This window comes from Phodopus roborovskii, unplaced genomic scaffold, assembly GCF_943737965.1.
Source record: "Phodopus roborovskii unplaced genomic scaffold, PHOROB, whole genome shotgun sequence".
NCBI lineage: Eukaryota > Metazoa > Chordata > Mammalia > Rodentia > Cricetidae > Phodopus > Phodopus roborovskii.
This window is the reverse complement of record NW_026126651.1, coordinates 3,648,271-3,664,880: the sequence shown is the minus strand read 5'-3', so window position 1 is coordinate 3,664,880 and position 16,610 is coordinate 3,648,271. Positions and strand designations below refer to the sequence as shown.

Genomic DNA, 16,610 nt, shown 5'->3' with positions numbered 1-16,610 from the left:
GTAATGAATGAATATTTTCTGGAACAATAAATGAAAGTTAAGAAAAACCTGCACATAGGATTTCTGGGTATATATTTCTGACGAAAGTTAGGGTTGTAGTTTGTCCTTGGAGACAGTAGCACACTTTTAACAAGTTTTTAAATTTCTACTGACTCCTCTGAGGGAAATCAGAAAGGAGGGAGACTGTAGTGTCCATTTTTAAAAATGAAAATAAGTATCCCTGGCATTTGGTGTTATTTTCAGTGAACTATCATGATCCATTGATATCAAAATCAAAATCATATTCTTTGGACCAGATAAGGAACAGGAACAAAAGGCCCAAGGTGAACTTTAGACGTGGTTATATCTGATTATAGCAAAGGCAGTATCCAGGTCATGGGTGAAGAATGGAGAATAATCGGGTTGTAAGTGATAATGGTCTTCACTTACGATAAGCCAGGCAGGAAACAGTCCCAGCTTATAGTTGGAAGCATGGAGAACTTGCTCAATGTATTTACTGACATCTCATACATTCACATACTATTAAAGCCTTTCACTCCGAGGCTATGCAGACAGAGTCCAGGTGACTGAGAACTGTTTGGAACCATGGCACACAAGTCTGTGTTTCTGCATAGTTGGTGGAGCTCTAGCTCTGATTGTCTCCATGAGACGCCTACCCTACCCTGGCTGATTCAATGAGACTGATATCAGGCTCCATCAGGCCTTCTCAGTGTCTATGGTTGTGTTTTCCATGAAAAAGATGGCCATGGATACTCCTTTGAATTTAAAAGTTTATTGTTCATCAGTTCTCTATCACAGTAATTCCCCATTTGTCATTTTAGTGGATTTTTAACCATGGATAGTTAATAACACAAAAGAGTTGAAAATATTTTTTATTTCAAAGAGATTATGTAAAGATTATTAGACTGTATTTGTCAATAATCCTTCTATCAATAATCAGTGAATTTTCAAATGTCAATTTAGGTGTTTTAACCACCTTTAAAATGACACCGGTTATTTTCAATGTGACTCATTTCAATTAAGGTCTGAAATATTTGACTTGATCCCCGTTTAAAATATTTTTAAATTCTGTCAGAAAATTGCTGCACTTCCGTGATTTTTCTAAGGCTTTTAAAGTATAAATTGTTTTCTTATTCATAAGGGTTACCTGCACCTGCAGCAGCAAACTGCTTCAGAATATGCCAATTGCATTTTTGCAGACAAGCTCGACTTTCTCTGTTTGTACACGCTTTTCTTATCTCGCGGAACCCTGAAAGCACACGTTTTTGCTACCTGCACTTGTGTTAATATCAGTGTTGTTGGCTGATTGTAGGACCTGGAGCACAATGAGTATTCACCTGTTTCCCAGAGAAAGAGCCTGCGCGCCCACCGAGAGCCGGGTTTGCTCTCTGCCGTGTAGCGTGCTGTGTGTGGCTCCTGTGGCCGTCACTCTTTAACTGTGGTTCCCTGTGTCTGTGCTGGTCGTGTGGTTTCTGTTCTTTCCGTACATCACTGTGACCGGCAGGGTTTTATACAGAGCCTGTGATCTCTGTGATTCCAGATTGTTACCACGGCAAAGCTATGGCCTCACTAAAGTGAAACGGACCTTGAGGAGTCCAAGACTAACAGTCCCCACCCCGCCTGCACTGCGTGGTCACTGGCTGCATGGGAAAGATCCCTGAGGCCTGCGTCCCTTGTGAGACGCACCCACCCCCATCCTTGCTCTTGTTTCTGTGTGCATTGAGAACCGGGAGAATATGTCTATGGGCTAAACCAAGCCAATAGTCTTGTTTGCTAGTTGTTGGTATTAGTGCAGGGCAACAATTCAACGGGGCTGATTTAGCTCTAGGTTGTTTATTTTCATTTTACCTTTCTCCCCCCCCCCCATGATCATTTTGTTTTGGATTTCTTTTAGAAATGCCTTTTATTTGAAAAACACTGGTTTAGCATTTTAATCCATGTCTTTGTTTCATTATGTTTTGTTTGTTTTTGTTCCTTTTCTCGTGAGGATGGTCTTAAGTGGTTCAAGCCAACCTGGGGGGCCTCATTCTGTAGCTGAGAGGGATTAGAATACCTAGCCCCGCAGACCCCACGGCTAGGCGCTGGGACTACAGGCATGTGGCACCATCCCCGAGTTAGCTTTTGTTTGAACCCAGGCAGCCCTTATCAGAACTGGCTGAGTGCACAGTGCCTAGGAAAATGTCCAGGACAGCAACACCGAGCTTAAGGAGACTGTTGAGTTGCTTCCTGGGTAGCAGTTTTCAGGAGCTTGGGAGAACCGGAGTTGAGTGGACGACTGTAGCTTTTCCAGGGCGGGAGTCTTCATTGGCCCAGGTTTTATGGTTCCATCTCTGTGCTCATCAAGGGCACCTGAGCACAGCAACGGTGTTGCCCTGTGTACTCCGCCAGCCGATGTCACTGCACAAGCAGAAGCCCGTGACGGGGAGAATTAAATCATTTGCTACCCCCACGTTATAGCTACTAATTGCCGGATCCAAGATTCAAATTCTGCTTTGCTCACCTCCAAACACTGTACCCCCTTTATGGAAATGAATAGTTTGAATAAACTCGTAAAGTTGGATTATTTTAAGTAAAAGGAAAATAAGTGTAAATAAAACCAACTTAGATGCCCTTGCCCTGATCGCCACTCCGAGTGCTGTGCGCTAGAGAAAGGAACCCTGGGTTCCAGTACATTTCTTGATCCAACCTCACTACATCCGTTCCATCCTACAGCGCTTCCTCATGGATGAGAACACGTGTGAACACGGTTTTTATATTATTTGTGTGGGTGCCCCATTCTGTCTTAGAAAACCACTGAATTGATGGAACTCTTCGGCCATGTGATGTCTTAGTTTTCTGATGCTCTACTAGAACACCCTGGCCAAAGCAAACTTAGGGCGACAGGTTTATTTGGCTCAGAATTCCAGGTTACGGTATATATGGCCGAGAAGTCACAGAGGCAGGGACATGAGAGACCAAGGTGGCTGGAGAGATGGCGCAGTGGTTAAGAGCACTGGCTGGGCTTCCAGAGGACCCGGGTTCAATTCCCAGCACCCACAGCTCAGGAGCCCCAGTATCTTCACCAAGATACACATGGCCAAAACACCAATGGACATAACAGGAAAACCAGCGCACCATGAACCGATACACACGCGCATGCTCAGCTTGCCCTCCCCGTTTAGAAAGCCTAGGATTCCTGCACAGAGAATGGCCCCTCCCATAGTTAAGATTAGTCCTCCTGTATCAACCAACTCAATGAAGACAGTCTCTCACAGATCTTCTCTGAGGCTAACCTTACTCCGGACAACTGTTCACAAGTGGGCCAGAAGGACGGTCTCCTAGACACCAGGTTAACAATTAATGATAGCCATCACACCTAGCGTCAGTGACCCCTGAGAGCCCCCTTCTTAGCTGCAGACCAATTGTGTTTGTTAGCTTTTAGTTCTAGGCACTCAACCCTTTAGATTTGTTCTGTACCTCATAGACGGCTGCCCTCGGCAGCTCTTATGATTACATTAGATGTCTCTGTGAGTATACCCAGGATGATAATACCCAGGGAACAATTTGTGGCTGACTCTCTACTTTCCTGGCCCCTAGCCTCTGATTATATAGACCACAACAAGTGTGAAATACCCACAAAATCCACCAAGTCATCGCACCCAGCACGACTTGTATTTCACATAGGTAGAGGATGCCTCATAAAACCACCACACGCTAACATACCTTTAGTAAATAAAGAAGTTATGAAAGGAGCTTTTGATGTCATAATGTTGACTAACACACTGGTTTCCGTACTTGTCAGTCATCACCTGTGAAGTGTGAGGAAGAACAGATGGTGATCAGTAAGGGCGGGGCATGCTCCTGAAAGCTCCCGCGTGATGCCTGTACTGTTAACCTCTGGACCGCATCTCACCAGCAAGGAAATGACACTAGCGTTGATTCTGGGCCATGGGATTCTTTCAGAAGGGAGAAGCAGAAGACACAGCAGCAGCCCCGAGCAGAGAGCCCGCCCTTCCCCCTTTCAGTTTCTTTCCCTACCTCCTCCTCTGATTTAGTAGGACTTGCTCTCTACCGTAAGATGGCATTTAGCCACACATTTATGATACGTTCCTAATTTGAAAACAATATGCCAATAATATTTTGATCCAGTTTTTTTTTTCTAAATAAGAAACTAAAGATAGTTTTCTAAGTTGCCCTAAATATTGTAACCTTTACTTGTACAAAAACCAAGTGGACACCAAACTTTTTGTACTTTTCTTTATTTGTCCATTTGTTAAAGCTTAATATAGGTTGCTAAACTGTACATACACAGTCTCCTGTACTTTGTTCTTGAAGACTTTGTGACATTTAAAGTCAGGTTCTATTCCTGGGATGAGTAGCATTCAATCTAGGTTATAAACTAAAGTCTCTTATGCTTTTTTTTGTGGGGGGGGGGGAGGAATGGACCATGGAGGGAAGGCTCTCACTGTTATATATCCTGGCTGGCCTGTAAATGACTAGGCTGGCCTCCAGTTTACAGAGATGTTCCTTCTTCTGCCTCCTGAGTGCTCGGATTAAAGGTGTCCACCATCACTCCTGATTCACGTGTATCCCATTGCGGTCTGGGATGCCTTTCCTAGGGAAACTCGGTGTCAGACTTTCTTCTTAAGGCTTTGAGTATTTTGTAAAAAGCCTCTGATGGTGCAGCTGTTTCATATAATAATTACCAGAAAACTGAGAGCTGTCTTGTTTGTTTTAAAGAGAAACAAAGCAGGAGGAAATCCTGTGTCTACCACTAACTCAAAGAAAGGCCCAGATTACCGCTGTGGTAGAGTGGTGGAAATACTTCCTACTGCGAGTTTTAGTAGACGTTTCTATTGAAGCAACTGAGGAAATGTTTGAAATGGAGAGTGCAGGTAACAAAGGAGGACCCTCAGCTCTCATAGCATGCTAGGCGGTCTTAGAGACAGACTTACAGTTCATTCATCCCAAAACATGCAGGATGCACCTAATACATCCAGGTCAAGTACTGAAAATGGGCTCTACTGAGCTGTTTTATTCTTAAGAAAACCAATGTCAAGGAGTTTAGGTCTTAAACATGACTTCTGGATAAATGTAATTATTACTTAGACTTACAACTGGCACAAGCTTGTACTAGCTAAAGTATATGTATATCAGCTCATAAAATTAATAATACTCATTTCCGTAGGATGCTCTAAATTAGCATTTCCCAACCAAAAGGGTTTATTTTTCCATTGTAGAATTTTTTTAACCACTGAATATAATAACTGTTTCACTGCAAGGGAACAATAAAATGATCGCAGGTACAAACAAAAGTGAATTAATGTAATTGGCTCAAACAAATGAAGATAATCTTCCTAGGCAAATAATTAATAACAACCAAAACTGTAATGATGAAGAGGAGAGCTGCCCACAGGCCAGTGTTTCCTGTGTGCTGAGTACTATGCTCAGCACTGTGTTATTTTATGTAATTCCCCACAGAGAACTCCAAGAATTGCTCCCCCGTATAATGCAGGTAACACCCTCGAGGGCTCACACTCACACCACACCTTTCAGCTTGGATACACACCCACAGCCCTCTTTGGGTCTCATCCCTTCAGAGTAGAGCTTGCTGAGGGGTCAAAGTCAAGGCTGACTCCTGTGTTTAGTACACACACGTACGCTTCTGAAGGGTTCTAAATCTGGTTCTACAGTGGTGTGCTTTGCTTATTGAATAAGCTAAATTCTCATCATTTCTAAAAATGCTAGGCAGTCTATCCTTCTCGATTTTTTTTTATAGTAACTATTCCCACAAGGCCGTTCCACCCCATAAAGTGGTGGAGGACTCACACATGTGGAGACTGCGCATTGTGCAACTCAGTGTATCAGTCAGTTCTGCAAGTCGTCATTCACTGTGTTTTCTTCTTAGTCTGCTCTACTTTTAGTTTTGTTTTGCTTTTCAGTGTTTTATTTTGGACCATTTTAGTCGGAGTCTAGTCAATATTCAATAAGCCCTTATAACAGAAGACAATAATTTATAACTATAAAAATTTGAAGCAATTTTAGTATTGCTTTATATAAGGATAACCATTCCATGAGAACTTGGGACTCAAGCTCAGGCTTTCTGTGAAATTCCTCCTCAGAAATGTCATTCTGTTTTATGTGTTTTGTGTTAATTTTTAGGTTTCTATGCATAGTTATGGATCTTGTTGTGGCTCTCTCTCTCCTTTTTGTTTTCATTCATCCCCCCTTTCCATATCCTCTCCCATCTTAGAGAGTTTTGTTTCTTTTGGAGTCTCTGGACCAGTTGTATTAAGATGATGATGGGGAGAGGAGGGCAGTGGCTGAACTTACTCCAGTAGGCCAAACTGATTTTCTCACAAGTCTCTATGTGGAGTCAACATTTAAGTTTGGCATACAAAATGTCTTATCTTGTTGACAAATGAGGAAACCAGGTGATGTGTAATAATGATGTATCCTTCACATGAAATTTCTCATATTATCCCCATCGCTGGTCCTCTTCAAATCAAATTTCATTTCTGTGTGATATTCCTGTTTCCACACCAAGTCGTCGGAATGCCAGGACTCCTGACAGTTGTGTGAGGTATTGCTTTTTTTAGAGTTAGTCATTGCCTGCAAGTGGACACACTTCCTCTGGCCACTAGCATCTTGATGCTGTTTTCATCCAGACATGCCTGAAGTCATACCTAAAGGCCCTGGAGCTTTCAGTGAAGATGAAGGAATCAGCAGGGCTCTGAAAGTCCTCCTTCCTCATCTCACGCTCGTTTGTTCCCCCTCAGCGCTCCACTTTGTTATTTTAGTGTCACACTTAAAAAGTTAGAATCTGAAGAAACGGATGTCGTAGATCAGTTTTAGTATTTTGCTTCTGTTTCTGTGATGCCTGTCAACGTTCTGGCACATTACTTTTGGTGTAACATCACATTTCCAAAGCAATTGCATTGAAGTCGATTCACCACATTAGGGCTTCATGTCATCCCAGCAGCACGTGGCTGGCGCATCTGCGCCTGGAAGATGCCGTGTACTCATGTAAAGACTCTTTAGTTAGTTAGGAACTGTTCAAGGCTCCCTTAGTGAGGCTTTGTGACAGTTCTCCATTGGTCAACTAAAACCAAACTTTGCTTATTAGTAACGTATATATTTTTTATTTCAGGTTTTCCATGATAACTTATGTTTTTAGTAAGCATTTCTGATGAGGTTTTTTTTTTTAAAGTTTAGAAGCAGCATTTTATAAACAAATAATAATAATACTTAATTTAAATGTCCATTTATGCCAAATGAAATCACAAATTTTAATAGCCCAAATACAAATATATTTACTATTCATATCTACTCCAAACAAATGCTGTTGTTATCTTTGGATTAAATTTTGCTATTACATAATGAGTGGAGACAAGAAATTAGAATATTTAGATTAAGTAAATATAGAATAATAATTTTGTGAAGGCTTTTCTCCATGTAAAATTTCGTTACATTATCTCATTCAGTGTTTAATATAACATTTTTTAAATGCCCAAACCTTGGTTAGGAGGATAGAACAAGCTCCTCTTGTGGGCTCAGAAATGCAAGTAAGTGTTGTCTGCATTGCTGAACTGCTCAAACCCATCCACAGAACAGTTTCATGGTGCAATACTGTCATATAATACAGAAGTGGCAGCTCAGGAAAGGCTTCTCAGTGGCTCATTTGATGGGCAATGCCACTTGGTGTGACATTGTTTATATTCGCACGGATTAAGAATCTGGTCAGGGAGGTGTATCTCTTTCTAAACCATCAATTATCGAATAGGAGGGAGCACCAAGTTGGAGGACCCATTTGATGTCTGCCTTTATTTGGAGGTGAACAAAGACTCATTGTTTATAAATCTATCCTTATTAATTCAATTTGATGTAAGAATCGGGAGTGTACCCAATGTATCCAAAAGGTTAATTCTTGCAACATAATTTTGTGTGTGCTATGTTTAGTTTTCTTCCTTATATCATAGTTACTGCTACATGTGTATCCAATATGGATCTACTAATATTAACTAATTAAAGATAGTGTTTTTACAGTGAGAGCTCATTGGACCAGTAGGATTTGGGACACAGTATAGGTGGAGTTTTAGAAAGTACCTTCAGTTGAGGGTTTGGAATGAGGTCTGTTGTAAAGTTGTATACATCTGCCTTGTCTTCCAGTTCTGCACAAACAGCCCCGAGAAGTGTGTCTCTGTTTGCTAGAGCTTGGCCGGATCGCAGCCAGGTAGGTAAGACCTCCTCTATCATGTCAAGGCACAGGCACATCTCAGGCAACAAAAGCATTCAGGCTTCTCATTGTTGAAATTCAAACTGGATGCGAAGAAACCGTTTAGCAAATGGACTCCCTTGGGTCATCTTGAGAACACCTCTAGTACTCGCAACACTGTAACCATATGGCCAGGACAGTCTTTGCCTAAGATGACATTGATATCATTTAATTAAGTGCGTTCCCTGTCATATCTCGATGGGATATGGGGTATAACGTCTGTGCTTTTAAAGCTTATGCATTTATTTTTACTTATGTTTGTATTGTGTGACTGCTTGTCTGCTTGTGTGCTGTGTGTGGAGATGCCTCCAGACTCCAGAAGAGGGTATTGGACTCCCTGGAACTGGAATTACAGGCAGTTGTGATCTGCCCGGTGTGGGCCCTCTGCAAAAGAAGGAAGTGCTTATTGCCACTTAGCTATGCGTGACACTTCCCTCCCCATTCATTCATCCCTTGTTTTCTGTTTAATAATTTTAGTCTTCATCCTGATTCTCTTACTCTTTTTTTTAATCCCTCAGAGCTTTCACTTCTCAATTGAATGGGGCTAATTTTCATGTCATTTTCTGTTGTTAGCAAAGAAAGACACAAGTTTTTTTTTTTTAATAAGATTTATTTTCTTATTTTTAAAGTAAGTGTATGCGTGTACGTCTTTGTGGAGGTCTGTGACTGTGCAGGTGCCCGGTGCCTGCAGAGACCAAAAGAGGTTGTCAGATTCCCTGGAGTTGAAGTTATAGGCAGCTGTGTCAACCTGTGTGGGTGCCGGGAACCAGGCATGGGTCCTCTGTCAAAGCAGTGCATGCTTTTAACCTTAAACCATTTATTTCTCATGCTGGGCGTTGGTGCCGCACGCCTTTAATCCCAGCACTCGGGAGGCAGAGGTAGGCAGATCTCTGTGAGTTCAAGACTAGTCTGGTCCAGCCCCCTTTGTGCTTATAGAAAGATGTGTTATTAAAATTTTTAATGTAGGAGAGAACAAAAACAAGTAATCATAGCTATTACAGCTAAGGAAGTTGAAGAAAGGACCCTGTTACCCAAACCAACTTGCAGGCCAGTCAGATAAACTGTTATACAGGTTTAAAAAAAAAATGTCTATTTGTATTTGTTTCTTTCTGAACACATCTGAGATATTTGTTTGGTTTTACTGGAAATTCCTGAAGTAGGATAGCATGAAGGAAAGACACCCTACACACACACACACACACACACACACACACACAGAGGCGCACACGCACACACACACACGCACACACACGCACGCACACAGACACCTCGTCTCATTTCACATATAAACTCTGACTCAGGTTAAGTAGATTTGGACGCTTGAAGTCACTCCTGCCTCCCCTGTATCCATTGCTGGAGATCACACAGATTAACACATGTTAGTTTCAGCTCACACAGATTAACACATGTTAGCAGTTTCAGCTCACACAAATTAACACATGTTAGCAGTTTCAGCTCAAACTAGGAGTGGTTCTCAGAGCACACTCAGAAATCACATTCTCCTTCCATAAAGATTACTTTGATCTTGCCAAAGTTCCTGACATTTCTTGAGTTTTCTATTTTTAAAAAACGGAATGCCTTCTTATAGCCCACTCTGAATGGTACCTCTAGACTTCACATGCATGCTCCTAAGAGTATCAGCATCACTTGATAAATGACTCTGGGAGTATTTCTGAGCCTCTGCTCTATTCTTCTGCCTGGAGACACTTGGCAGTACTCCGTCAAGAACTGGAGCTAATCTGGACAGTGTGATGCTGACAGTACTTTCATTCTCATGGCAAAACGTCTTTGGTTTTTAACTAAACAGAGCTGTCATTGTCGGAAGGCAACATTTTTCTGCTAGTATTCCAAAAAGATATACATTTCTGCATGCAAGATATATGACATTAACCAAAGCAACTCAACAAAGTCAAAAGATTCCTTTGACCAGTATTTTAGTATTGGCTTTTACAAAATAAAGAAAGAAATGATGAAAATTTCAGCATCTTCTCAGATTACAGGATTGCAGTTTTATTCATGATAAGAATGAAGTTTTCTGAGATGATAGTTTGTGTCAGGGTTGGGTATCAGCAGCATACTGCATCATCTCATATCTTTGGGTTTTGGTATTCCTTGATCCAGAATAAGTTTACAACTCTTCAAAGGAAATATTTTGAGAACATTTTCTTTAATCTTCAATTTCAGTCATGGCCTTATGAAATGTTACTTAAAAGAAACGTGATCGTGTGTTAAGATCACTAATTGATTCACGTGGAGGATCTGCAAGGACTGCTGGGAGTTTATGTGTCGTTTCCCATGGCTGGGGCATTTCCCTCATACACGTCTAAGTTTACATTGCCCTAAAATAAGGAAAATGGGGCAAAATTATCTGGCAGGATTCTATGTACCATCTGTTACATGCCTTAGAAAGAGGGAGTTTCATTAGTCTGTAAAATTTGTCCCCCAACCCTACTACAATGGAACACAGATGTCTTTGGTTGGAAAGTACAGTCTACTAAATAGTTTGAATATATTTTCTGGGTCAGGAATGAGTTTGATGGTGTAATAATTTCAGTTAGCCTAATCTCAAACACCACATCCTGTGCCAGAAAAGTGCAAGACCCATTCCCGTACCCTCCCCATGCAGTCACCCATCCCAAGACTCCCTGACTTGTTACTTTTTGATGAGATGAAAGTAAGTGTCCAGCGTCTGAGTATTTGCGCTATGTCTGTATTTCTGGGCCCTGCAGGAACCAGGACTTGGCTTTAGTGAATTCAGCATTCTTGGTGACTTCAGTTAGACCTCTATTGGAGTTGAGATTAGGAAACCCCTTTGTCCTCAACGTTCTAACACCTCGTTCTCGGAAAAGAAGGAGAAACATTAATTTGTGAAAACCTTATAGAAAGAATGGACATGTGGAGAGATATAGAAGGTATCACTGACACTAAACCAAGGCAGCCTTTGAAGAGCAGAAAATGCATTTATGGCTAAATTGGCTTGCACATGCAAGTCTCCATCCTTGGAGGTGGGTCATGATTTCCAGCCTGCTGACACCTCCAGACTGACAGGAAGCCAATGAGTCATATTCAGGTGTGCATTCCAGTACTGGCCGACTCTACCCTGAACAGCTTTAAAAATTCAAAAGCCAATGTAAGCAAAAATTCCAGGACCAGTGCTGACTCTCTGTGTCAGCAGCACAGCTCGTTTTCAGCTTTCCCGGGTAAGGAAGTATGTCCAAGGAAACATTTTCCATGAGTGAGCTTGTTACCAGTTTTATTCAAACTGGCCTGTTTGTTTTGTGTTGGACACAAGTTGAACCTGTTGCTACTTGAACAGCATATTTGCTATTTTTTTTAGACAGTGTTTGCAATTTATTCTTGGGAATCAGCCTTTATCCACCTTCAGTTAAAAACGAAATATTTTCCAATCTTTTTGATATTTTCAAATGTGGTATTTCCACTTACATTTGACATGGAGTTGGCTGGGATCACGGTGGATTTCTCCATACTCACAACCAGGTTTGTACTGTTCTCTTGAGAACAGTCAACACAAGCGAGTTTTAGACCCTGTTGGAGCTAAGAATCCACAGATGTCTACAGCACTTAAGAGTGTGGCCTTCCTAAGTCCCTCTGGCCTGTTCATAGAAGAGCTGTGGGGTGTTGTGAATCAGCCATGCTGTCCTCTGCTGTGACAGAGTCTGGAGTGCATTGAGTGTCTTATAACAATGCATTGATTGGTTTATAAGTACAAAGGGTTAGGAATGTGAAATGTGGTGACTAGATCTTTAGTGCAACTTTTCTCATTATGGAACAAAAATAATAGATTAGAGGCTTTTGCAACACTGTAAGCTATTTGTCCTGAATTCTTACATAAGCTTTGCAGCTCTCAAAAGGCATTGGATTCACAGAGCCCTTTTCATCATTCAAATTCTGAGAAAAAAAATTAAAAAAGAAAGGCAGATAAATCATCAAGTGTTTCCTTTATGACTGAAAAGGCTCCAGTCATCAGGGCCTGCTGAGTGTCTATAACTGGACTCTAGAATTAGGCCATCAGCAAGGATGAAGCAGTTTGGGGCTTGGGTCCTTCTTCCTGGCACTGTAAACCAAGTCACGCATGATCAACATAACCATGCCCTTCCCTCTCAGGGGGAGGAGTGGGTAATGAGCTAAGAGGCCAGGAATTAAACCAACTGGGCCCCCTCTGTGCGGACAAAACATGACCAGGAAGAAAACTCCCTCCCTAGAAATTTGCACTGCACTTATGTGCAGTGACATCTGTTGAGTAGCAAACCCCAGCAGGAGGACACACACGAGGTTTTCTAATGGCTCCTGAATTGACAGTGCTCAACCAAAAGTAATAAGCCCAGTGTAAGCATTTACTCTGCTCATAGACTATTTGTTTTCTGTCCTATGTGTAACTTCCTGTTTTGTCTGGAATCAGGGTCCCTCCAACTAGTCTAGACTGGTCCCAAACTTAACGTCATCATGTGTCTATCTCCCAAGTACTGGGGACACAAGTGTGCTCTGCCACACTGGTTCACAACGATCTTTTAATCACCAAGCGGTATTTTCTCTCCTTTACAATAATATATCGACAAACTGACAACGGCCGCCCTCATTTGAGATTCTGTCCTGTCTCAGTCTTCTGCAGATATTCATCTTTCTGTTAATGAAAGTGTATGCCTACACTGTTTTCTAAATGCCTCACAGTAGTCAAGTTCTAGAATTATCTTTGGTGCCCCCTACTAAGCCCAGTTGATATGGACCTATAAAACCCAGTACATCTTTAATTTTTAATTAAGAAAACCCCGATTGTGGGAGATACACTATCAGGGTCTGCCTTGCCCATCCCTCCCTCCCTCTCCTTCTGTACAGTTCATACATTGTTGTTCTGAATGATTCTTGTTTCCTTTCCTTGTAATAATGTTTGTGCTTTTATTGTGCTGTTTTGCTTGTGATATCCTACATGTATTGCTCTCGGTGTATAAGAAATGAACAGCTTTGTAGAATCAGTTACTTCTTTATCTAACTGGGGTTCTGATGCTTTAATTTTGATACCAACCATCTGTTTTAATCTCTATCATTAACAAACTTATATTTTAAATGAGACTTTAATTATAGCACCAGTATCGTCAGTTCTATTTTTTTTTTAAAGTTGAAGTTAATTTCCCTGCTGAGACACTAATATGCTAAACTGAGTATGTTCACATCATATCACGTACCTCCATGCATGTGCACTTACACAGCAGTTACGTGTATTTTTTTCCCTGCTCCAAGGATGCTAATTCATGAATACTGGTTCCATCTTAGGGTCACAGAGTCCATGCCATGGTAAGAGGGCAGTAGTTAGTAGTCTCACAATCCAGAATGTTGTATGGCTGTTACGCTGATGTAAGATGTGTGTGATAGCAGTTTCATGTTTTTGAAAGGTATGGTGTGGAGCCTCCTGGCCTGATAAAGCTGGAAAAAGAAATTGAACAAGAAGAGACACTCTGTGCCCCGTCTCCTTCGCCTTCTCCTTCATCCAAGTCTTCAGGGAAGAAGAGTACTGGGAACCTGCTGGACGATGCAGTAAGTGTAGCTTACAAGTCTTGACAGCGTTTCTTGTTTTTCGTTTTCCCTGACTACAAACCTCCCCCTGCCTTCTCGGATCGGTCTGACCTTACCGCATTTCAGTTCCTTTGAATTCATTTTAACTCAGTGAGAAAATCTGTGCTCCTACAGCTCATCCTGAAACTCAAGCCGAACCAGTGATTTAAAGCAAAGTGCCACTTAATTCCATTGAACGGTATCTGAAACCCAAGGAAATGCGTCTCTGAAAACACTTAAACCTTGTTGTTATCTGTTCCCTGTTCCTCCTTTCATGGATATAAACCTGAAGCACAGAATCTTGAGGGTGGTTGAGGAAGGGGACACTGCATCTTACAGAAAGATGACCGTACTTTATTGATTGCCTGGTATTGGCCAGAGTTGACCATTTCTTCCTGAGAGCTCTTCTGTCTGAAAGGAAGCTTGCTAATAGAGGGAGTGGAGATTGGACGTTTTGTGATGCTAAGAGAGGAGCTTAGGTTCTATCGGGTGTCTGTATAATTCTGGGATTTATCTACTCTGCAGTCCTCTAGGCATAGGCTTTTAGTGATTAGGTCATACTTCAGTGACATCCTCATTATAAGGATAAGCAGTTTCTAGGTATATTAAACAACCCTTGCTCATTGTAATGATGTGTTAGATAATTATTCCCATGCTCATATCTTAAATCCAAGAAGGCATTAATAAACAAAAGAAGCCGTGAGTTGTCTTGATGTTGCTTATATAAAGTTTGCATATACTGGTTATAATTGTATGAGAGGCCTAAGACTGGAATAGTCTTGCCAGAGAGAGCAAAGTCCTTGGAAGACTGGCCAGCCATCTTTATGCTGGCCATTGATAGGATGCAGGCTGCCCGAGCTGCAGGCATCCCTCTGGAGGGTTTGAGCTGAAAGAGAGTGGAAGGGTGGTTGATGGGCGCTTCCAGATGCAGGAGAAGACTTGCACCATCGTTTGCTTTTCTCCACATGATACATTTTAAAAATCAGAAACTTAACAACTGCCTGAGTAGCTGTGAGTCCCTACAAAGGCAGCAGACTTAAGCTTAGCCCACAACGGCGTCTCATACAGTACACTTGAATCTGAATTTGTTTTTAAAAGCCGCTCACTCCACTCGGGAGTGAGCCAGGGAGCTCTCATGCCACAGGAAGGTGTTTTGGAATCCTTTTAGGACCAGTCACATGTCTTGCTTCTTCATTTTCAAAGTTTGTAATTGGATGATGTTATATGATAATGAAGGCGCGCTGTTTATGTTAAGAGTCACTTTTCCCGTAGTGTGTTATGCTTTTTCTTTAGACTTAGCATGAATCCCATCTTCTTACAAACGTGTCTCAGGGCTGCCATACCCATTCTTGCTCCCCCCCTCTGTCAGCCTTGACATCTACTCACATTCCTTCCTCCCTATACCACGGTGCCTGGCCTGAACGGTGTCTGGCTAGCGTTACCTATCCTTGTTAATTACTCAGCCAGGGGGAGTCTCGCAGCTCTCATTATAGGGCCCGTGTCTACTATTACTGCTGCTTTCTTTCACCATAGACTCTTGATTCCTCTATGCCAGTATCCCCGCAACCAGCAGGCTGTGACGGGATGCAAGTTTGACTGTTAGATTAGTATTATCATAGGGTCCTCTGGGATGCACCTGAAGCCCTGCCCAAATGACGCCTCCCATGCCATCCTTGTTAGGGCCCAGTGTGTATTCCAACTCTTTGTCCTTTGAAGCACCTCGTCCACGCTAAGATAGCGCCTGTCAGTTCTTCAACATATTTCTTTATACTTTTCTTTTAATCTTTAGTTTTTGCCGCTTCCATAAAAGATTGTGTGTATGTGTACCTTTGGGGGGAGTGTGTGTATGTTCACATGTGTGTTCATGTATGCAGAGGCTAGAGGCCTACATTAGAATTCTTTATAACTCATTACTTTTTTTTTAATTATTATACAGGGCCTCTCAGTAAACCTGGAGCGCACTGTTTTAGGCCAACTAGCTGGCCAGAGAGCTGTGAGGATCTTCCTGCCTCCTTTCCCACCCAGTTATAGACATGTGCTGCCTTTCCCTTTCTTCCTCCTCCTCCTCCTTTTTTGACATGGCTGTTAAGGATCCACATTCAGGTTTTCGTATCTGCATGGCAAGTATTTCACCCACAGAGCCATTTCTCCAGTCCACACTTGAAGATTTTTCTTGGCATTTCTCACCAATGTTGCAGCTTCCTTATCGTTGTCAAAAGTATTTGTAAGTATGCAATGAAGCAGTTGTTAATGAGGCCTAAGTGTCCATTCCTCTCAAGACATAGTCTAATTTTCACAGGCAGGTACGGTGCTTTATTAGTCTACATCTACCCAGCTCCCTGGTATGGCGCTCAGTATGAAAAGTCACCTCCCTGTCCTCGGCGTTCGATCATGCCTTCTGAAATGTGTGCCATTTGCCACCTACCCAGCTCCGCGTTGCAGACGCTCCGTGTGAAGCCTCCTCTCTGTATTTGGCCATGTTTCTGAAGTGCATGCCATCCGCGCTCCTGTGTTGCAGATGGAAATAGGTGCTGTCATTTGAGATCTCGTGTCAGAACCTTGGGGAAGGAGCAGGGACGCTCCCATTTCTTCACCACCTTGTCTCGTGGCCAGCCATCCTTCATCCTTGGGAAAGGGAACCCCCAAGGTGCAGAGTAACTCTGAGAGGGATAGGAGCCTGTTTCATCAGTATTCTAACTCAGAGCAAAAGACCAGCAAAACAGAGACCGAAGACAGCAGGGCTCTCAAGCTGTGGCGCTGAGGTCTCTTCTTCCAGCTGAAAGCTATG

The 16,610-nt window shown here is 42.2% G+C and overlaps 1 protein-coding gene across 1 annotated transcript in view; it reads left to right on the top strand.

Annotated features, from left to right (window-relative positions):
- Positions 1-16,610, top strand: part of Gas2 (growth arrest specific 2) — a 98,381-nt gene that overhangs the window by 35,314 nt on the left and 46,457 nt on the right. Inside the window, exons 4-5 of the mRNA XM_051174262.1 lie at positions 8,149-8,212; positions 13,663-13,804. Coding sequence (XP_051030219.1) covers positions 8,149-8,212; positions 13,663-13,804 — 206 coding nt within the window. The remainder of the gene's footprint in view (positions 1-8,148; positions 8,213-13,662; positions 13,805-16,610) is intronic.